The sequence below is a fragment of the Equus przewalskii genome, chromosome 3 (genome assembly GCF_037783145.1).
Source record: "Equus przewalskii isolate Varuska chromosome 3, EquPr2, whole genome shotgun sequence".
Classification (NCBI taxonomy): domain Eukaryota; kingdom Metazoa; phylum Chordata; class Mammalia; order Perissodactyla; family Equidae; genus Equus; species Equus przewalskii.
The window spans coordinates 86,709,305-86,732,187 of record NC_091833.1 but is presented as its reverse complement, the minus strand read 5'-3'; the positions used below and the strand labels follow the sequence as shown (position 1 = coordinate 86,732,187).

Here is a 22,883-nt window from a genome sequence, read left to right as displayed (position 1 = left end):
ACTAATCCTACTGACACAAAATCAACTCTACGCCATGGGGAGGACACCGGGTGCATGCTCAGTGCATGTTTGTTGAGTCGAGCATTGTTTTTAAGGAGATTAGAAACACCACGGAACCATCTGAGACCCTTTGCTTCTTGACTAGGATGGACAGCACCACCAAGAAGGGAGCAGTAGCCACCGACTTACCTTGCAAGGGAACGTCGAGATTCACATTGTTTCTTTCCTGTAAGGAACCACAGGCCAGGGCTTTGGCATTCTTCCGTTCGGCCATAATCTGAAGAAGAGAAAGCACAGCTTTGGTTTGTGGTTGAGACCCCCTGTCTTCAGCCATCCCAGCCAGTACGTGCCCAAGCAGATTTCACTTCTAGGTTAACCCAGCTTTAGTCTGTTGCCTCCCTTCTCACCCCCGTGTCTCTGAGCTACGTATATTGAGAATTGTGCTCAGTCTCTCTAGGGATAACAGGTGAATGACTATCCCTCAGAGTAAGTCTCCTAATTGTTTGGAGTTCATTCTTCCATTCACCAGGCTCCCAACTCTACTAAAACAACCCAAACAAATATCCCTAGTCAAGGGTGGGCCTGTTGGCCCACTGTGGTCAGTGGAACACAGAGCAATGGACTCCCCCCACTGCTTCCGGATGCTGACTTTTAGGTTCTCTTTTAAGGTAATCTGGGGACACAGTACATGGGTTCAAATCCCACCTCTGCCATGTACTGGCTGTGTGACCAAGTCACCTGACCTCTTGTGTCTCATTTTCTCCACTGTCCATGGGGATACTGATAACATTTATGTCCCCAATAACAATAATGTTATGTTGGTTCTGAGGAGCACATGTAAACGCTCAGACATATTAGCTGCTATCCTTGTGATTGTTTTTCTCAAGCTGTTTAAATCTGTCAGCTGTCTTCCAAACTGTCTCTCTTCCGTTAGGGACATTAATGTCTCCTCTACCTAAGAGTCTTCCCTTTCCCTCTTGTTTACACAGTGCTGTGGGTTCAAGGGCTGAATGAAGCCCACCCTTCAAAGACCCCAAAAGCAACTCAGATCTTCATTTCCAGCCCAAGCTTTTCATTCCAACTGGAACAAAAGTCATTTCCTCTCCAGAGCTCCGCTCCGTCCATCTCCAGACCTGTGCCTGGGGCGGTGGGCAGGAGGGCTGCTGACAATCATAAAGTGGAGTATTTCTTGAGCACTTGTTCTGTTCCAGGCCAGGTTCCAAGGGCTTTACACTCGAATACAAATTCCACAAGGACAAGGCCTTTTTTCTGTTTTGGTCTCTGCTGTCTCCTCAGAACAGTGCCTGGCACATAAATGGTGCTCAATTATATTGGTGGCATGAATGATTGAAAAAAGGAAACCTGGGGAGTGTGCTGCAATGCTGCAAAAGGTCCAGCTGTGCCTGGTCCTGTCCATGCAAAGCGTGACTATTGGCTGGGATAAACGTGGTGGTCCCCAGACCCATCCTGCATGTCCCTGTCACATGGGTCAGAGTTGCAGACTGGCGGGCTGTTTCTTTTGGGACTGGAGACAGTTCCCACAGGAACTGTGGCTTGCATCTGCTTCGTTCCTGTGGCTCAGATATCAGGCTGTGCCACGGCGGTGGCTGTGGCCACAGCCTGGAGCTTGCCAGCCCAGGAGGAATTGTGAGAATGTGGCTGGGTCATGCTGTCGGCCCAAAATCAGAAAGGTGATGTTCAACAGAGGTGATGGTGAAGTGTTGTATTTAGATTCAATAAGTAGGTTTGGGGAGTGGAAAGGCCTGGCTGAAGGAAGTCAGTGACAGCGTCCTGAGGGTGTGGCCAACCACTATTTGAATATAAGCCAGTGGGTGATATGATTGCTAAGAAGACCAATCATCCTAGTACTATATTCTTCTTCTTTTTTTTCTTCTTTAGGAAGATTAGCCCTGAGCTAACATCTGATGCCAATCCTTTTTTTTTGTTTTGTTTTTTTGCTGAGGAAGACTGGCCCTGAACTAACATCTGTGCCCATCTTCCTCTACTTTATATGTGGGATGCCTGCCACAGCATGGCTTGACAAATGGTGCATAGGTCCACACCCAGGATCCAAACTGGCGAACCCCAGGCCACCGAAGTGGAATGTGCGAACTTAACCACTGCACCACCAGGCTGGCCCTAGTACTGTATTCTTGAGGTCAAAGGACAGGGTGGTCCATGGTCTGTTCTCTGCCAGCTCATTTCTGGAACACTGTGTTCATTCAGGGGCAACCAACCAGAGTATGCCCAGAAGAGGCTGGTTAGGAGCTTGGTAACCACGTGACCCAAAAGTGGCTGAAGAGATGGGGGTGGGGATTCTGGAGAAGAGAGGAAGTCAGGAGCAGGAAGACTCAACGATGGATACTTGTCCAGCATCTCTAATTGTGCCAGGCACAGGGCACAGCTTCAACTAACAAAGAGCTGCCCAGCAAAGAGACAAACTGAAGGAATCTTTCTCTGTTGCTACAGGTCACGGATCTCAAGTAAATACACAGAGGTTCCAGAGAGGAAAAGTTCAGGTTAACACAAGAAAGAACTCTATAACAGCCAGAACCACTCAATAATAGAAGGCTTTCCTGAAAGGTACAAGACCCCACCAATGGATGTGAGTGGAAGCGCTGGGCAGAGGGCGGGGACGTTTGTGTTAGGAATATGCTGGAGGGAAGGTGGGAGGCTGGGCTGGCGATGCCCGGACTCTGGTTAAGGAAGCGGGACCCTCACCAGTGTGAGACAGTGACCACAGCCCTGCCTCACGGCTGGTCAGGGTTTCCACGAGCTGCCGTGTGTCCTCACGAAGTCAGCGTGCGTTCATGGCAACCCCCAGCTGCCTGCATTTCCACAGACACCCAGCTGGTTTGTTAGCACCCTCGCTTCTGTGTTCACTCTCAGATCAGGTGGCCCTGTCCCTGGGAAATCCGCCCTAACTCCTTTCCCCTGTTTCCTGGCTGGGCTTGGTTTACACAGCTCTGCCCTGCACCTGCCACTGTTGTGTCTACCTATTATACCCCCCGGGCTGTGGGAGGGACTAAGGCTGCAGTCATTTGGTAGACGGAGTGCCATTTAGAGCAATGCCTGACAGGCAGCGAGAGCACTGTAATGAGGTGGATGGAACAAAGAGTCAACCTGCTTCTCCCCAAGCTCAATTTGCAGGTCCACGTGGCCCCTCTCCTGACCTTTCAAACCCCCTCCCTGCTCAAGCAGTGAGAAAAGAGAGGGATGGACCACTGTGCTCTGACTCCCCCTTACCTTGGAGCAGATTTCGTGGAGACTTGTGGCGATGGCTTTTGCTGGTGTGTCACATCGAAATACATGACATTTCAAAATTCTTGTATCTTTGTCTCTTGCTACATAAGCAAAATCTCTGTGCAAACAAAATTCATCAGTATATCAGTAAGGAACCTTTACCAACACACATTCTAGTGATGAATGTTAACTGAGAGTAGGCAATGGTTAAAAAAAACTTAGGGGCCGGCCTGGTGGCATAGTGATTAAGTTTGAGCGCTCCACTTTGGCAGCCCAGGGTTCACAGGTTTGGATCCCAGACACGGACCTAGCGCCGCTCATCAAGCCATGCCGTGGCATCATCCCACATAAAGTAGAGGAAGATTGGCACATATGTTAGCTCAGCGACAATCTTCCTCAAGCAAAAAGGAAGATTGGCAACAGATGTTAGCTCAGGGCCAATCTTCCTCACACACAAAAGAATTTACATTTCAACAGCTACCTAAACCAGAGGAACAACTTTATGGATAATAGGAATTCATTTCTGAGTAAAATGACTAGCGTTCCCCAAACCTGGTGTGTTGAACTCTTGGAATCTCTAACAACCCTTCATGAAAAACGAATTTTATAGGAACTTGCTATCTAGAGTAACAATAAATATTATGATTATAAATATTATGATTATAAAACAGAAAGGCTTGAAAGAACAGGAATTTGTATGAGTGATACTGCGACAAACACAGTGGTGTTGCAGAAGCTCTGATGTGTAAACATGTGCACAGAGGATGGATCAGACCCACAGCTGCTTGACAAAGATGACGGGCAATCACAGGGCAGGCCGGAACACAAAGAGACACCACAGGCTGAACTCCCGTCAAAGGCATTTGATTCTGTTAAACGGCTCTCACACTCCGAGCTCAGGGCGACGGCAGCACCATCACACAATATATTGTCAGCTCAGCCACCACGATGAGCATGCAGCTGGTGCTGGGTTTACCATCTGTTTCACTGATGAAAAGGATATTGACTGTGACATTACCTGGCTTCAAAAGAACCATGCCATACAACTAAATTTCTCACTGTTGTTATTGGAGGACAGTGGTTGAAAGATCAAAATGCCTATGAAAAATAAGTACCCAGATCTACCCATCAGGTAATGGATCACAATGATTTCTCCGCATATGTTGCTAAGCCAGGATACTCTCTGTAGACATAACCACAGATGAGTTTATTTTTATTTATTTCTCCTAATGTAAGAACTGGCAGTCTTTTCACAGACTGTGGTAGATACTTTCTCCAAGATATCCGTGGCTTCCTTGGGAAGGCAGAGGGATCTACACATTGGAGGCAACTGGCCATCATGAAGGCCCAGCCGGAAAAGCCTGGCCCCCCTCGCCTTGCCACGCCCCAGGCATTCTGCAGCAGGGCTCCCAGTGATGGGCATCTTTACCTGGCTGTCCCATAGGCACTTTCACCTCAGCCTGCCTGCATCTGATCTCGACATCTGCTCTCCCCAACCTTTTCCTTCTTCCTCGTGTTCTGTCTCTGGTGTCCTCCACGCTAGAACCAGGAGGCCTCCCTGACACCCCCTCACCCTGCATACCCAACCCCCACGGTCAGCCTATTTTACCTCCTGAAAATGTCCTGAACCTACTCCCCCCTTCCTCGCCAGTGCTACCAACCCTCAGGCATCCTAAGCAGATTCCTGCCCCCCTGCCTCTGCTCATGTTCTCTCCACGCCCTTGCCATGAGCGTGGGACTCAGCTGAAGCTGGGTAAGCACCCTTCCTGGTGCTGCCGTGGCTCCTTGTATACTGGTAAGTACACAGCACTTACCACTGAATCCTGTAAGTGTCTGTTTACGAGTTTGCCTTCCCCACAACTCCTTAAAACTCAGTGAAGATGATTTGTGCCTTATTCATCCCCAATACCCAGCCCAGGCCTGCCCATAATAGGTAGAGTGTTCCTTCCTCCCTTAAGCACAGGGCCTGCGGCACACATGTCCCGATTTCCTGTGGGGAAAGTTGGCCCCTGTTCAGAGGCGTGAACAGGTCCCATGACAGTGGTTTGAGAGGTGGGTCTGGGTCAGGAGCTGGGCCAGACTTTGAGAAGTGAGCACCGTCTTCTTCCATGCAGTGTACCTGAGGCCTTTCCATCCTAATGTCAACCACCATCAAGGCAACATATTACTTAAAAAAGGAACAAAGAGAATGCATCACTTTTGGAGACCAGGCTCCAGGGAAGCCCTGTACTTGCCCCCCTCGCTCTGGCTACTCTTCTTCCCTAGATGGATCCTAAAATAACACACACAGTCTCACCCACACACTCTTTTCTTTCAAAATTCCACGTTCAGTCACCATTTTTCTGAGGCCGAATCTCTTCAAAGCTCTATCGTCACCCATAGAAAGTCCAAAAACTTTTGTCTGGATCTCAGGAGCTCCAAAATTTGTCCCACCAACTCTTCCAGCCTCCTTACACCAACTAAGGAGCTCTCCCCTCTGCTCCAGAAAGGTGGGTCTCCATGTCCACTCGTGGTATCTCCCCTCGCTTGGTGACCTCTGGCCTCCCTGCCCCGTTTGGAGTGCACTACCCCATCAACTCTGTATGGTCTGGCTCAAAATCCTGCCTGGCCCTCCGGCCCCCAGGACCTTGCTTGTGTCTAAATGCTTAAGAGTATTTAAATTCTGTATCACAAAGGATAAGAGCTTGTTATACTCTCTTCTGTAATTACTGCACAGGTCTCAGCTGTGTTGGTCCTCTCTCAGAGATAGTAAGGAACAGCCAGAGGGTGAGGAATTGGGATGGGAGCGGCCCAAACTCTAGCCCCGTTCCTGCTTCCACTGAGCTTGACAAACTTGGGCACAGAGTCTAACCTCAACTCTAAGTGAAGGGTTGAAAAATATGATTTTCAAGGTCCCTTTCTGGCTCTGATATTCTGTGATCTAAGCTTCCAGATGTAAGCTATGATGTAAGCTTCATCACATTCGTCATGACAACTGGCTGGCCTACAGGTGTAGCAATTCCAAGGTCACCATCAGTAGGGATGAAACAGGCCCTGATCAATAAGCAATGGATCATTCCGATCCGATTCAGCTCTGTGCCCTCCTCCGTTCTTTCATACGTAACCCCTTAGGAGTCATTTTTTAAAAGTTACTGTTATTAATCTTCATTTTCTTCTGGCTCAGGAGAGAGTGATTAATGCTTCAGGCAACCATCTGGAACCCACATCTTCACAAAGGAGAAGCTCAGCAGCTGCAGGCTTTGGGAGATTCTGACGATTTTTTTTATGGCCTCATCTTTTCCTTTTCTCTCCCACGTACCAGGCTAACAGATCAGAGAGGCAGGACTCTGTCAGTCCCTGACAGTGAATGAGTCTGGTGACTCACCCTCTGGGGGTTCCCTCTCCTTCCCGGGAAAAAACAAGTTTCTTCTCTTCACTGTGGAGGTCAAGAGATTTGCACGACTCTCCTATTTTATTCCCATGAAACACATCCCGAGTCACCCTAAAATAGCTGAAAGCCCCAAACGCGGGGGTGTGCAAGAGGCAGTGAGGCCTCTTTCAGACCTGGCGCACAGACAAGTCGAGCAACTTCCTTTGTGTGCAGTGTGATCCATGGCTGATCGAATCTCATTATTATTCAGAATGAAATCCAAACATCTTTTAACTGGTTGTTTTAAAAGCTTGATTTTCAGCACCTGCCTTCTGCAAAAGGCTGCAGTGGTAGACAGAATAATGACCCTCCCAAGATGTTCACGTCCTGTCTCCCAGAACCTGTGACTATGTTGCTTTACGTGGCAAAGAGACTTTGTCGATGTGATTACTGTAAGGATCTTGAGATGGGGCCATTATCCTGGATCACGTGGGTGAGCCCAACACAATTACGAGAGAAAGAAGGCACTTTCCCCGTGACTGAAGGAACAGGAGTAGGGGCCATGAGCCCAGGAAGGCAGGCAGCATCTAAAGGCTGGAAAGGCAAGGGAGCAATTTTCTCCTAGAGTCCTGAGAAGGAACACAGCCCTGCTGACACCATGATTTTAGCCTTGTAAGACCCATTCTAGATTCTGACCTCCAGAACTGTAAGAGAATAAAGCCACTACGCTTGTGATAATTTGTTACACCAGCCACAGGAAACCAATACAGCTGCCAGCTGGTTTTATAGTCTAACTAAATTACGCTATGATATTAAGAACTTATATTAAAAAAAATGTTCAATCCACTTCCACAAATACCTTCTGAGCCACTATTATGTACCAGGCATCAGAGATGAACACACAGACAAGGTTCTAGCCTAGGAAGCCCAATGTCTAAATGATACAGATGTTCAGTGAGATTTGAGCTGCGTCTCACCAGGGTAACAAGGGCAGTGGATGGTTCAAAGAACCTTCGAATGAGCATAAGCAAAGGCACGGAAGTAAGAAAGCCCACAGAGTGTTTGGAAGGACCAGTCCTGTGCGTATGCCCTTGGTTCTGTGGTGAGGGGCCAGGGCTCAGCTGCAGGGAGCTTGTTAGCAGTCCGGAGTCAGCTTGCAGAGCACTTTGTGCCCTCCCAGGAGTCAGCCCTTACCCTGAGCCAGCCAAGCCTTGCCATATGGCATGTGACCCCACCTAATATGTTTTGTAAAAAGTTCCTTCTGGTGGAACAAAGTGGGTCATGAGAGCAGACCACTGGGGGCTGCTGCTATGGTGCAGGTGGGAGAGGATGAACAAGGTGCAGGCTAAGGAGAGCAGGCTGGAGGCGACAGATGGAAAAGAGGTACTGGAAGGTATGTGGCAGAACTGACAGGTGTGGCAGATGAGGGAGAGAATCAAGAATAACCCTGGGGTCCCTGCTAGGACAACTAAGTATGCTCACTACTGGGGCAAGGAGAGGGGAGGGATTTGGTGAAGGAAGCCGATGAGCGTCAGGTTGGACATAAAGGTCAGGTACTGGAGGGGCACCAAGTGGCTGGGCGCACCCAGCAGGTGGACACGCAGTCTGTGAACTCAGGCCTGTGTCTGGGCTGGAGACAGCTGAGGTCAGGGCAGCAGAATGTGGAGAATGGGAAAAGACAAAACACGGCCTGGACTCTGAGGAAGAAAGGCACTTAAAGGCCTAGTGGTGGCTGAGGACCCAATGAAAGGGTGGAGAAAATGTTGGGGAAGGGGGATCCCAGGACAGGCTGGCTCCAAAGACATCAAAGAACGGGTGTTTCAGGAGACGTCTCCAGAGCCGCAGAGGCTGAGCAGCAGAAGACCGGCCATTAGGTCTTAGTGACAGGGAGGTTCTGTGATGACTTTGGCCTCCTGGGCTCTTTCCCTAGAGAACGGAGTTTCAGGTGCAGCTTCAGGAGACTGAGGAGTTAAAAGAGTATGCCTTTTTCTTTTTTCTTAAACTTCTCATTCTAGAATTTTTCAAACATACACAAAAGTAGAGAGGATAGTCAATGAACTCCCATATCCCATCATTCCAGCTTCAACAGTGACCAAGACTTTCAGATAGACATTCTTTTCCAACCAGTGTTATGATCCTAAAAGACCTTATGCTCACAGGTAAGAGCAATTTAATATTTTCTAGAGGTTTTCCTGTATTCTGAGAGGGAAAAGAAATTGCTTTATGATAAAGAAACCTCCACAGCTAGAGCGTTCCTGACAGACTGTGCAAACAAACTGTCCCGGTCAGCCTAGCGCCACTCATGTGAATTTGGGAGGAAAGAGCATGGGGTGCCTTCGGGTGTCACACAGCCAGGCGGGGCCCGCGGCAGCTCTGACGCTGCCTGAGGGTGCGGGTCAGCCCGCTGCAGGGGCATCTTAGGAGCCTTCACCTGCGGGGCCCTCAGTGGCTCTCCAGACACCCCAGTTCTCTCCTCAGAGCCACCAGTGGCGCTTGGGCTGCAGCTACCTGGCTTTCACAGCCCTGAGTGTCCCATCTCAGAGAGCTGAGGTGAGCTCAGATGGGCTTCTCCTCTACCCCCCATTCACCAGGCACCCCAGTGGCCATGCACCTCCAGGGCCTCAGTGTTAGTCTTCCATGAAACCACAGGACTGGCCCAAATATCTCCATGGTCCAGTCAGAATACAGCTCTTTTCCAACAAATTCTTCTAGATGCCTGTCTGTCTGAGGCATTCTCAGCAGCAAGAACCATTTTTGTCCTCTGCTCCAGCTCACTCCATGTACAATCCTGGATCAGGAGCCATTGGCTAAAAGAAGTGCCAGTCTGGTCCCCTGCTCCCACACAGAGTTTCACCCCATTTATTTTTCGCAGTCATGGGAATCACGGTTTCTTTTATAAACCAGGAAATGGAAGGTCTATGGCTGAAACCTCTAGTATTGCCTCCTTAAACTGTAACAGAATTGAGTTCCAGAAATCAACTCCCTTTCACCACGCGTTTACTGAGCCCCTGTGTTTCCAACTCGTTTTGTTCCCCTCCTTTTGCTGTTCTCCCCAGTAATTATTCCCCTAGAGGACCAGATTCGCGCTCTGCCAGGGAAAAATGTCAGTGCTAAGACATCTTACACGACAGCCTCAAATTTCTTAATGGCAAAGAAAAAGGACAAAAGATTGCTTTTCTTGTTCTCAGTTGAACAGCATTTTAATCACCCTGTAAGGGCTTAATCCATCTTTATGGAATGAATGAACACTTCTTTATTCAAATAGGTTCTATTAAAAAACAGCCAAGACAGAACGGCTCACCCTTTTCCTCAGTCTCTCCCCTGCAACTCTCCCACGTAAGTGGAATTTGCTCCTGTGTTTACCTCTCCTCAAAAGGATTTTAAGAGGCATCTACAGACCTCTCCGTGGTTACCAAGGCTAACATTTCAAAGTCCCGTCTACAGCCCGGAGAGGTGGTTCCTAGAATATTTCAGTGTACGAAATCTCATTTACTTAATGAATCAGCCCATTCCGCTACTGGAACGCTCCAGGTGAACCGAACTATATTTTTTGCTAAATAATGAACAGAAGCTTGCCTCTGTGCAACTTTTGTTTGTGGGATCAAGCTTTGGTTCCTGGAGCAGCCCAGAACGAGTTGACCTTGTCAACTACATGATAGCCCGGACTCATCCGGCAATAACCCTCTCCCTCTTTTCTATTAGACTCCCTTCCATTCAGTTTCTCAACAACTCGCCTTGGTTAGCATTCCTTAGCAAGTCTCCACAGTTTGATAATGTCTTTCACATAATTTGTGTTTGCTCAGGTCAAGCACATATTATGTTTGATGCTGGGCATTTGTCAAGGCTGGCACATGATAGGCATTCGATTAACAGTAGTTACTATTATAAATGAGGAAAAAGAAGTCAAAGAAAAAGCCCACTTTGAAATACTCTCCTTATCCATGAGGAATGTCTTAATAACTACTTGCACTCATATGAATTATATTTAGACTCGCTAAAATGAACCTAAAGACACTTTCCTCCCAGCTTATCTTTCTGTAGAAGCTACAAGCCACCAGAGTCGTCACTACTGCAGAGGGCAGGTCCCCTCTCCAAATAAGGACAAGGGGGCAGCACAGAGATTTGATACAGACATTCCGTCTCCAGCCCTTTATGCCAAGGGGCTGTCTCTTCTCTTTGCTTCACCTGCACAGGGCCTGGAGGGAGAAGGAGTTCTGTTTTCAAGACTGTCGGCTCTTCTTTGCCTACCTGCTCTTATTTTCTGATTGTACTTTGAAAATCTTGTTTTGGGGGTGGGAGGAGGCAAGATGGAGAAAGGGGATGAGAAATGTCGACTTCTTAGATGGCCAATCCAGAAAGGTACACACATGACTTTGCTGTTTTAATTTTACCCAGGAGCACATGTACCATATGTGAGTGTCACCAACTTCACAAAGCTCAGGCTCTAGGTCGGTAAACTCAACTTTCTTTCTCCTCCTTTGCAAGCTTAAGAAGATGCTAAGTTTGAAGATGCTAAATTACTGCGATGCCCCCTGCAGATGGCATCCCAATAAGTCATCGTCTGGGCAAACACACATCTCCACAAGGAATCCTTCACCAAACGCACAGACTGTGTAGAAAGCAGATTTGAAATTCCACCACCTACAAATAATCCAGGTGGCTTGGGTGGACCAGAATTTGTAGCCCTCTCTAGAATAGAATCCAGCTGTTAATATTCAGAGCAACTGTTTCCTGGTGAGGAGACCTGAATAAACACAAAGGGTAGGAACCAGCAAATATCTGAAAATATCCTCATCGTCGGCACAGATAGGACTTGTCGTTGCTTTAGATAGGGGAGCTCACATCCAAACGCGTAGCCCTCAACCTCCAGAACCTTCCACCACCTCCAGAGGCCAGGGCCTCCTCAAAGATAAGTAAAAAAGTCAGTCACGTTAGCAAAGTCTCCTAATCATACCCTCTGGAAGACCGATCCTAGAAGCCTTACCCCCATGCTGTGCCCCTTCCCCTCCTCCCCACTGAGCAATGACAGCAGCTCATCCTAACGGAGGAAAACGGTGCTCAGCTGGAGACAGCTGGGACCCCACCAGGCAGGGGTTCACCTGAGATCGACTCTAACACAAAGAGGCGACTGCCTGTGTTTCTCTTCACTTTGCCAAGCAGTAACCACGACCATTCTTTAAAGGAGAAAAATTTCAAAACTTTCTTCTTCCATCCAAAATGAAGCTTTTATTAAGTGACAGAGCTATGGAATAGTGGAGCTCAAAGCCCCCAATCAGCCAAATGGGCATGCTGACATTCAGAGCGCGGAAACACACACCCGAGGTATCAATACCTCTCATGCCGGAGTGATGTCCTTTCCATAGTTCCGTTCCTCTTGATGTGGGAAGGGAGGAGAAGAATTGCATATATTTTGGCTAGTAATCGAGACTGAAATTGAGTCAGTCCTCTGGCTATTAGCCGAGGGCCAAACCTTACCAATGAAACTCCCGAGAATACGTAAGGTAAGCCAGTCCTACAATTAATTCTTCAAGAAGCATGACAAGCCTCCTTACACATCATGGCACATAACCTGAATACTTCCATCACGTGTGCTCCCTAGCACACTGATAAGACTTCTCTCAGCCATCAGCGCGAGTGACCAATTTCCCGTTACACTTCATCACTCTGCCCATCACCTTCGTCCCAAACAGGGTCACACGCAACAGAGGATGAGGGACCCTGTTGCAGCTCCATGCTCTGTTTGAAATGTAGGACACATAAGAACGATGATGATAAAAGGTTACACAAAACAAAAAAGTTCTGCCTTTCACAGACAATGACGGCTGTGACGATGGCAATATGGCATGAAGAAAGCAAGTGAGCTCTGCCAGACACTTGAGACATCACAAAGAGGGAGAAGTGAAAATCGCTTGGTTACCTCTCTCTGAATCCGGGAAGGCATGAGGGAACAGAGCAGAAACAAGACGTTAGCATTCACATGGCATCCAGTAGATTAAACAGTCCCGTTAGCGGCAGCTCTGAGCACCGACGTCCCATCTTATTTCCCACCTTTGCTGCTATCAATAGCCTCTCGGTGCTTATTTTAGCTGAACCCTCTCACACAGAAGTGTGTATTTTGAGCCATGTTATGATGAAGCCAAGAGATGCCAGTGAGTTTAGAGGCAACATATCAACCAGGGTAGGTAATCAAGCTTAAAATATCACAGTCAGATACAGGACACTGTTTGCAGTAAACACTGGCAGGGCACTTATCTTCATTTTCCAGCTCCACCTGCTCCCAGTAAAATATAAACGAAAACAATGGCATGGAAACAGCCTTACCTGCTTTACTAACACCTTTGACGGTCTATTAACAGAGCTACAACATTATAGTCTCGGTGCTTTCGCTGAAATACATCACGAGAGGGCAAAGAGCAGAAGGGAGCGGAGACGGAGCAGAAGGTCAAGGGCAGAGGTGTGACGGGTGTGTGTGTGTGGGGGGCAGTAATTGAAAGCTCCCGGGGGAGGAAACAGAGATGCGCCAGGGAAGAGAGGGGTGGAAGGTAGAGGGCAGCTGAGAGCAAGCTGGGGTTTTTGGCTGAATGCTGAGTTCCATCCCCAGAGATGCCTTGAGCCACCAGCGTGACCCTAATGATGTCACTTAACCTCCTGACCCAGAGTGCTCACCATTCCTTCCTGGTCTTGTCAGAGCCAATTTGCAAGGGCCGGAGGACAGAGCCCCCCAGTCGGTCTCATGCATGTATTATACATAAAGCAAGTGGACTGAAGAGGTGGGAGCACCGGATAACGAGGAGGAAAGGAAGAAATGCAACTTTCATAGAAAACTGCTCTTCCAGGCGCCCTAGGCCAGGGTCATGGATGGCCGACAGGACCCTGCAGAGATGAGAGCTAAAATCATGGTGTGAAACAGCAAGCCCGCCAGACAGTGCAGCACGGTCATTAGGTGGAAAGGCAAAGCTGAGCATCCTGATCTGGAACAATGACTGGTACGCATCATCAGGTGGGGAAAGCAAACAAGCAAACCATCCACATCGCAAGACACATGCTCTCATACAAAAAGCAGCAAAGCCTGCGTGCGTATTTTAATATACGCGTAGCGAAAAATCGGGAACAACACAACATCCAAATTGTCAAGTGTTTTCTGGAGGGGGGGTTATGGAGGATTTTATTTAACATATCTGCTTGAATATTATACAATAAGCACATGTGACTTTTGTAATAAAATATGTAACTATCTACCTCAATCTTTGAAGCAAACCATTGTGAGAAGCATGCCCAGGGCCCCGGGAACAGCCGTGTAATCTATATCACCACTACAGCCACACTCCCAACAACTTCCCTTTACTGAGCTCTGGCTCTGTGTTGCCCTAACAGCAACCTGACAAGGGAAATATTACTATTCTCACTGATACAAAAGGAAACAAGTTCAGAAAGGTTAAGGAACTTGACGAAGGTCACACAGCCAGGACATGATGAAGTCAGGGTTTGATCACAGGTCTGCAGGACTCTCTAATTCGAGTCTTCTTAGAATGCACCTATGACGGGTACCCCACACTTCTTCACAGTTCTGCAGAACCATCTCATGGGTTGTCTCCCAAATGACCCAGACGTTGCTATGCACAGGTGTTCATGATAGGGGCAAGGGATCGGCAAAGAACCTGGGGTTTTAGATGAAGAAGGGGACCTCCCTCCCTTTCCTTGGCCTGTGAACTTTTGTAGGGGCAGAAGGCGGCTGAAAATTCCCAAGAGAGGCCCTTTAGGCTGAGTAAGTAGACAAGTGTGTTCAAATCCTGCTGGAAGCCATGTTCCTTTGGGTCCATTACTTACCTTCTCTTTTCCCCAGGTCCCTCTATGTGCCGGGCACACCATGTTAGACGTGAGCCCTTGGAACCTGCTTCCTCGCCAGTGAAAACGGGATGAGGACACCTGGCTCAGGGTGATCATGAGAATTACCTTAAATGGGATGGTGTATGTAAAGTGCACCTGGCATGCAACAAGGTGCAATAAACCACATCACTGTAGTTATAATCACTGAATCATCTGACAGTTTCACATCTCAGTGGGGTCCTGCTGGGCAGCATTTGAGATGAAATGTCTTGGGGCCGGCCCAGGGGCACAGCAGTTAAGTTCGCACATTGGCAGCCAAGGGTTCGCTGGGCTTTGGCGGCCCAGGGTTGACAAGTTCGGATGCCGGTTGTGGACCTAGCACTGCTTGGCAAGCCATGCTGTGGCAGGCGTCCCAAATATAAAGTGGAGGAAGACGGGCAAGGATGTTAGCTCAGGACCAATCTTCCTCAGCACAAGACAAAAAAAAAAAAAAAGAGGATTGGCAGCAGACATTAGCTCAAGGCTAATCTTTCTCCAAAACAAAAGAAGAGAAATGTCTCCCATGGAAGGGAGCTCACCTGAAGAAGTGTTTGTGGCACTCTCCTCAGATGTGCTGGGCACCAATAACCCCAAGAGGAGGACAAGTCACCTCCCACTAACGCCCCTCTGCACTGCCTTGGCCCTACCCTCAAAGTCAGTATTTGGAGGCAATTCAGACCATCAGCAAAGGCTCCAAAGACCTGGGTTCTAGTCCGAGTCTGAGTAAACATTAGGCAAGTCACGTAACCTCTCTGAGTCTCGGGTCTGTTATCCCAGATTAGATGCTCTAGGAATCGCCAGGTGCTCAGATTTTTATCAGAAAAGGATTTGTTAAGTGCTGTCACTCTTACTACAAACAAGAATAAGCAGGTAGCATTTCCTTGACTAACTTTTGATTTATACCAAATGCTTTACATTTTTTATTCTTAATAAAAAGCATATGCCTACTGTGTGGCAAAAACTTTGCCCAATAACCTTAGATCTAGAGACCTGAGGATACAATCTGTTTCTTTTGTGTATAATTCTCATTGGAGCCTTGGATATTTTAAATCAGACCCATTACTAGTGATTCACTTAAGGAAATAACGTCAATATGTAGCTGCTGTGTCTTCCCTGAAGGCAGAACTCAGAGGAATGACACTGCAAGCTTTTAACAAGGTTCATTCTTTGGGGGTTAATAGATGCTGCTTGATTTAGATGTCAAAGTGAAAACCAGACATAAAGAGGGACTTCAGAGTGATCTTTGAAATGTCATTCAAAAACTGCAGCAGACTCACAGGGGCTGCTCCTCCACCAACGTGACACCTTATAAATTTGCCGGGGAAAAAAACATCAGCCCAAAGCTGGGCTTCGCACGAGACACAGCACTCTGAGAGCGGAGAGGCTAAATTGAGAGTCAGGCACAAGCTGACTCCCTTCTCGCTGCACAAGATGCCAGTGGAAGAATTAAACCACAGGATTAATTCTGCACCAGCTGCACACCCAAGCTTGCTCAATGAGCATGCTCTCGGCGGCTGCTGCTTGGGAAAGGGAACGTGGGAGTAATTGGCAATGTTTTCATTAAAATAAGCCTGAAATAACAGAACTACTTGGCATGTGTTACCGGGCACCCAAATGAATAGGAAATTCCTCAAAATAAATAGCACACCAGAATGACAGTGTTTATTCCAGCTTTTGGGAAGAGGACACATCTCCAACTCGCCGGCACAGCCACCTACTTCTCATGCCACGCACGAGCTTCCACTTTTCACAAACCGAGCACGTAGAGCCAAGACTTGCCAGCGTGCGACTCGCTCGATCTTTGCAGAACTCTCTGTGTGGTGCTACTTTTTGATGCTTGTCTTTCTTCACGGTCTTTTGAGCCTTTTGAGCACCAGCCCAGCCCAGCATTATCCACATAACAATGAAGTAAAAACCATAAAACTTTATGGCATGAAAATTCTCACACACTCCTGAACCTGACAGTTTATTTTTCCCCCAGCTTCAAGTTTTTTTGTTTTGTCCCTGACACCTTTTAGGCGTTGCCCTTGGTCAAGGCCTTTCGCCTCCTGGTCTTCAGCTTCCTCAACTGTAAATTGGGAATACGAGTGGTAGCCACCTCCTAAGAGTGCTGTGAGGATTATACGCATTAATCCACGTCAGATGCTCGCAGTACGACATCACGGTGTGCACTTGAGGCACGTGCTAGGCAGTGTGGTAACCACGGAGGGTAAGGGGGAGGTCTACCAAGAGGAAGGTTCCTAACCTGTTTTGGATCATGGAACCTTTTGGAATCTGATAAAAACACTCCAGAAAAATAGGTGCACAGACCCACAATTTTATACACAATCTTAGGAGGGTAGGGGAGAATGTTCAATAGTCCCTGAAACTCCTTCACAGACCCCTTCAGAATCCACACCCTGTGGGTGAAAGTCTTCTGAACCAGGGCCGGGCCTGTGGCCAAGTGGTTAAGTTCACACGCTCCCCTTCAGCGGCCCAGGGTTTCACCAGTTCAGATCCTGGGTGCGGGCATGGCACCGCTCATCAAGCCATGCAGAGGCGGTGTCCCACATAGCACAATCAGAAGGACCTACAACTAGAATATACAACTACGTACTGGGGGGCTTTGGGAAGAAGAAGGGGAAAAAAAAAGAAGATTAGCAACAGATGTTAGCTCAGGTGCCAATATTTAAAAAAGAAAGAAAGAAAGAAAGACCTCTGAACCGCACTGAATTCTGATTTTATGCAAATTTACCATCTGGTATCTGCTGAGTTTCAGAAAATTCAGCTCAGGGAAAGGGTCTGTCCTTCCCAGGACCAAACAGCGACAGAAACAGCTCTCTCAGATAAGTGTCCCATACTTTGCTAAGCTGGTTCCCTTCCTACCTCCCTGCTCCCACTCCCAAGCACCAAGCAACCTGCAACCTGTTCACTCGTGAGATAAAGGAGTGAGAGTTCCAACAGGAGAAAGTGTGAAGCTGACGATCTAAAGTGGTTTAAGGTTATTGAAATTCAAGGCACATTTTTCTAAACAAAAGACTTTCTCATGCCACTGGAGAGAAGACACAATAGTTACTAGTCAGCTTACTAATGAGGGAAAAAAGGATATTTGAAAGCGACCAGGAAATGAGCATTGTTTTAAAAGTCCATCTTTGAAAAGAGCAAGAATTAACGAGTATCGGCTTTCATCTGTGCTGTATTACAGTTTAAAAAAAAAAAAAACTTGCTTCTCTGAATACACGAGCAAAAAGAGAACACGCGCACAACTTATATTTAGTTCTCAAGTGAGAGAGGACTCATGCCCGTGTTACAGTTTCAGGGTACAAAGTTTAGGGCATAATAAAAGGATAAAATTACGTAAATTATGCCTGAACTGTGAAACCATGGGCTGGCTTCTTTTCTGAAAGAAGGGACAGTAAACTACGAACAAAAAATACTTGATACCCAGAAGGGTCCTATCTGACAAGGTATAAGGAACATGCGAACGTTTAAAGACTTTGATCCAGAGGGAGGATGACAGCTCTCCGTACTGGGAAAACGGTTTCCATGCAAGAAGTGCCGCGAGGGCACACACCACTGGCAAGGGACACACAAGACTCCTCATGAAAACCACGGTGAGCCTGTGGGTGAATTCTCTTCAAGTCCATGCACCCAGCCACAGGGAGGGCCTCTTGTTGGTAAGGCACATTCTTCTGTTTCTAAATTTTCAAGAGGATTTAGGGCTATCACTGTACAGCCAATCCCCCTTTATTTGTGCAGATGGAAGGAGTACTAACACAGATAACACAAAAAACCAAGACACCCAGCCTTCATTTGAATTTTGGAAATTTATACCTAGATACAAGTATTCCTGATACTCTGTAAAATACTTCACAAATACCCCGACACTAAGAAGAATGATTGCTAATAACAAAATAGCAATAGTGGCTCCCATTTGATTGCATCTGCTACCCAGCCAGGCTCTGTTCTTGGCACACATCATGGCCAAGCCACACAACAACCCTGTGGGGAGCGTCACAACTCTCATTTTATAAACAAGGAACCTAAGGTTCAGGGAATTTAAGTTAACTTGCTCAAAATCGCCACAGCTAGAAAGTGCCGGATCCTCATGGAATATAGGCCTGCCTGGCCGGTCTCTTCTTCGGTCTGTGTTTTTGGGGCACCTGGCCCCTGAGCCTGCCTCCTTCCCAGTTAATGGGCTCTCGTCAGCACCGCACCTCTCCATGAAGAGAGGTGGCCTCAGCTCTCTGCTCCTTTCTCTGTCCGTAATAGAATTTCAGTTCCACCAGTGCTGGACCTGGTGACTAAAAATTAAGCGCTGTGTTTGGTCTAAGCAACTTTCCCAGGCAAAGGCTGAAGATTTTATCCTTTACACGGCAGCTGCTTATCCTGCTGTTCCCCTCTTATGACCCCTCCAAACTCCCCATCTCTCTCTCTCACCTCACTTCCTGCCTTGCCCACCCCCACTGGAGTCCAGCCACACTTGAATCCTTCTGCTCTTAAACCCGCACACCCATCTCTGCCCTGGAGCCTTTGCTCTCATGGTTCCTGATGCCTGGATTGCTTATCCCCCAGGATAATCCACAGAGGACTCCTCCTTATCATCATTACCTCCAAAAAACCCCTCTGGACCACTCAGTCACCACCAACATCCGCAGCCATCGAAAACTATCCTGCTTATTTGTTTATTGTTTGTCCTTTCTTCTCCCCAACAAAAAAGTCAAATCTGTGTCTGCAGGAACATTTCTGCCTTATTTACTCACCACTGCCTGGCACATAGTAGGTAATCAATAAGTATTATTGAATGAATGAATAAATAAATAGGGTAAACAAAGGACTTCCCTCCTTATTCCTGATCACATTGGTAAGAACCTAAGGGAATGATGCCATGGATAACAGGGAATTGCCTGGATTCTTTTTCTCCTGCTATTGTTTATCACAGACAGTACTTTAAAAATGACTTTAGTTCACAGTCCGTTTTCATATTATCTGAAACAATGCTATAAAACATATATTTCATCTGAATGGGCAGCAGGCGAGCTCTGAGAAGATTATTAATCTCTCGTGACTCTATTTGAAAGCAGAGCAAATCTATACTCCGATCATCTCCAGCAGAAACAAGAACAACGTCTTCCAAGTCGATTCCTTCTTCAGAACATTTGTCTAAATGAAAAACGGCTCCTCTGCTCCTCAAGAAATCAATATATAAACTTCCTTTATACATTGGTTTCTATCAAGATTTACTGACTCCCCAGATTATTTTCTTTATATTTGTACTCTAAGAGAAACAAACGGTTGCTTATCATTTAGGGAAAAGGCTCCAGATCACGCATTTCCATAGGCACTGAGGCAGAGGCAGCAGGGCTACAGCCACAGGCATCACAGAGCATCTCCCAGCACCCAGAGGTGGGGCGCTGTCTCAGCAGGAGTTGACTTCTTGCTACAGTGTGAAAGAATACGCATCTTTCCGATTCAGTAAGGTTACTTTTTACATGCAGCTAGTCTCCTTGTTCTAGCATCTTTCTTCTTTTCCATCAAATATAAGAAATCTTTAAAAAACAGAAACCACAATCCCATCACGGTAGCAGACTGTTTTTACAGTCTGAGTTTACCTTTCTTTTATTGTGCACATTTGTGCATATTTGACAAACAGAATAAACACACCATCTTGAAGGAGCTCAAATGTGGGCTTGGGATGTTCGAGTAATGGTTTGCCACGGAAGTACCCCAAACAGCCAGACCTTCTCCACGAATTCTCTTTGGAGGCTGGTTTTCAGAACACCCCAAAGCTGGCCAAAGGGGATGAGCCTTCTGACTTCCAAAGGACAAGGTCTCTATTTCAGTTAACACTGTGGGTTCCACTCAGGTCCTTTAAATCAGGGATTGCAAACTATGGCCCCAGGATCACAGACCATCCGCCTCCTGCCTGTTTTTATAAATAAAGTGTCACTGGACTACAGCCACACCCATTCATTTACTATTGTCTAAGGCTGCTTTTGTGCTACAATGACAGAGCTGAGTAGCTGCAACAGAGAACATATGGCCCACAAAACCTAAAACATTTAGTATCTGGCCTTCTATCGATAAAGTTTGCCGACCCTGCTCTCGATGACAGCCTGATTCAGGGGTGCAACATACAATGTGGACAAACACTGAGATTGGATTATTAGCTGGGACTAGCTAAATAATTTGTGGGCCCGGTGCCAAACGAAAATGCATGGCCCAGTGTGAGAAAATTGTTACGATTTTTCAAGATGGTAACAGCAGAGCATTAAACCAAGCGTGCATTACACCTGTGAGACTGGCTGAGAGGGTGGAATAATCCTTGTTACAGTTGACAAACTCCAGGGTCAGCCAGAAATTATTCCACCCAGAGGCAGGAGTAAGAACTCTTCCAATTTGCAGTTTCTTTAGAACCAAAAAAATCTTTTGCTCAACTGAAATCTTACATGGACATCCAACAGGAGAACCAGAATCAATATGATCTCTGTTCCAGCCATTTTATTTCAAGAGCAGGCTATCGCTCTTCCTAGAATTTTTTTTTCTTTGGAGGGGGTAGAAAAATAAAAAACGAAACACACTAGACTCCTTGAAAACAGCATTTTCGTGTAACCTGGCAAAGAGATGCATGCTTTGACATGACAGAATCAGGCCAAATCAGCCCCAATTGTCAACTGTGGTCTCTGCAGCTGCTTTTCCTCTATCATAATTATTTCAACTGTCATAATTTATTCATCCCCAGACAAGCTGACATGTTCTAGGGTAACCACTCTGGCCTTCCAGATCAGAAGAGATGGCAGCCCTAGTCACTTGTGCCCCTTCTCATCTGCCTAAAACTCGGACTGCAGGAGGAGTATTTTCTGCATCAATATTTTTTCCCAACCCAAACCAAAGTTGGTTTCAAAACCAAAGTTAACTGACAAAGACACTGTAAGCTTTCAATTTCACAAATCTGAAGCTTAGGAGGAGGGAACGAAAAATCCCATCAGAAACCAAACATTTCATTTCTCTGCCTCAACAGATACAAGGAAATGGCCTTTCCCGCTCACAAAATGCTCCGTGAATTTCCTGCAAAGTTACTAAGGAATTTTACTCTTTCTGATTTGAAATACACATGGAACAAGTTTCACTTGTGACAGAATATCAATTGTTGGAACTATGGAGGATACTGCATGTGAAATAAATAATTTCAATGTAATTATCAATGGTTTTTTATAAAACTGGGAGCAAAGGTAGAGTAATTCCACATGGATTAAAGCTTAAACTTGTCTTCTTTCTTATTTTGATCCTTGATTTTTATGAGAGAACAAAGAAAATGCTCAAAGGTCTGAGAACCAGTTGAGAAGGGCACTGAAGAGTGAAAACGTCTTGGAAAATGTCCAAATGCATAGCACTCCACTGGATATGTCTGTCCATCCACAACGGAGAACAAAAGAAAATTAAGTCAAGGCCTTGATACAACATGAATTGAAAGTAAGCTGCTCCACTGCTTAATAACTTGGTCCTTAGACAGTCATTATTTCTATTGGTATGTATTTTGGACAGAAATAAACAATGAATGTAAAAATCCAGTTGTGGTCCTGGATCACTCCTCTTCCTGCATCTTCTATAGTCAATCCTCCCAGTTCAGTCTCTACATTTCTCCAACCTACCCGCTTCTCTGCATCCCCTCTGCCACCAGCTTGATTCTTCCTAGATCAATAATTGCTAACTGGTCCCCCAGCTTCCACTTCTGATCCTGATATTCATTCCCCGTAACAGCATTCACTGAAATCTTTTTAATGAAATGAATCAGATCATGGCACCCCCCTGGTTACCATTGTTCAAAGGCTTCTCATGGCATTAAAAAGAAAACCCAGCAGCTGGCCTCATGGTGTAGTGGTTAAGTTCACACACTCTGCTGCAGTGGCCCAGGGTTCATGGGTTCAGATCCCAGGCACGGACCCACATACCGCTCATCAAGCCATGCTGTGGCAGCGTCCCACATAGAAAATAGAGGAAGATTGGTACGGATGTTAGCTCAGGGCCAATCTTCCTCACAAAAAAAGAAAAAAGGAAAGAAGAAAACCCAAACCTTCAACTATAGCCAAAAAGCCCCATATGACCTTGTCCCCCCACCTCCTGGCTTGAGCCACCCTGGCCTCTTCTCGCATACCTGAACATGCTGAGCACTCCTCTTCCTCAGAGCTTCCTTTTTGTACCCCACATGCCTGGCTTCTTCTCAGCCTCCAAGCTCAGCTCAAATGTCACCCCTAGGACGGGCTGCCTCTTGGTGGCCCCTTTACCCACTGAGCTACCCTCTGTTGCATTGTGCTGTTGACTGTCTTCAGGGAATTTACCATAATCTATATCATCTTGCTTCTGAATTATTTTTTCAGCTTATCTCCTGCCTCTTTGAACTTTGTCTGTCTCATTCTCTCATGTAGCTCACAAGATGCCTGCCAAA

General features: G+C 46.8%; 2 protein-coding genes across 51 annotated transcripts in view; one reads left to right on the top strand and one right to left on the bottom strand.

Moving 5' to 3' along the window:
• The window catches only part of NSUN7 (NOP2/Sun RNA methyltransferase family member 7), a 72,545-nt gene extending 57,632 nt beyond the window's left edge, over nucleotides 1-14,913 (top strand). The window contains exons 13-16 of one of the 13 annotated variants that reach the window (XR_011538782.1): nucleotides 2,470-2,605; nucleotides 12,949-13,046; nucleotides 13,281-13,578; nucleotides 14,436-14,913. Coding sequence is in view for 2 of the 13 variants with exons in the window: in XM_070615083.1 (XP_070471184.1) it covers nucleotides 2,470-2,524 (55 nt within the window). In the remaining 11 variants the exon portion in view is untranslated. Of the gene's footprint in view, nucleotides 1-2,469; nucleotides 3,330-12,948; nucleotides 13,047-13,280; nucleotides 13,837-14,435 lie in introns of those variants that run through there. The other 12 variants (XR_011538786.1, XR_011538784.1, XR_011538789.1 and 9 more) reach the window with 12 other exon arrangements.
• Nucleotides 1-22,883, bottom strand: part of APBB2 (amyloid beta precursor protein binding family B member 2) — a 373,646-nt gene that overhangs the window by 17,307 nt on the left and 333,456 nt on the right. For 36 of the 38 annotated variants that reach the window (XM_070615061.1, XM_070615046.1, XM_070615053.1 and 33 more), the window contains 2 exons: nucleotides 3,247-3,361; nucleotides 190-277 (listed from right to left, as the gene is read on the bottom strand). In XM_070615061.1, the coding sequence (XP_070471162.1) occupies nucleotides 190-277; nucleotides 3,247-3,361 (203 nt within the window). Of the gene's footprint in view, nucleotides 1-189; nucleotides 278-3,246; nucleotides 3,362-11,924; nucleotides 13,284-22,883 lie in introns of those variants that run through there. The other 2 variants (XM_070615076.1, XM_070615077.1) reach the window with 2 other exon arrangements.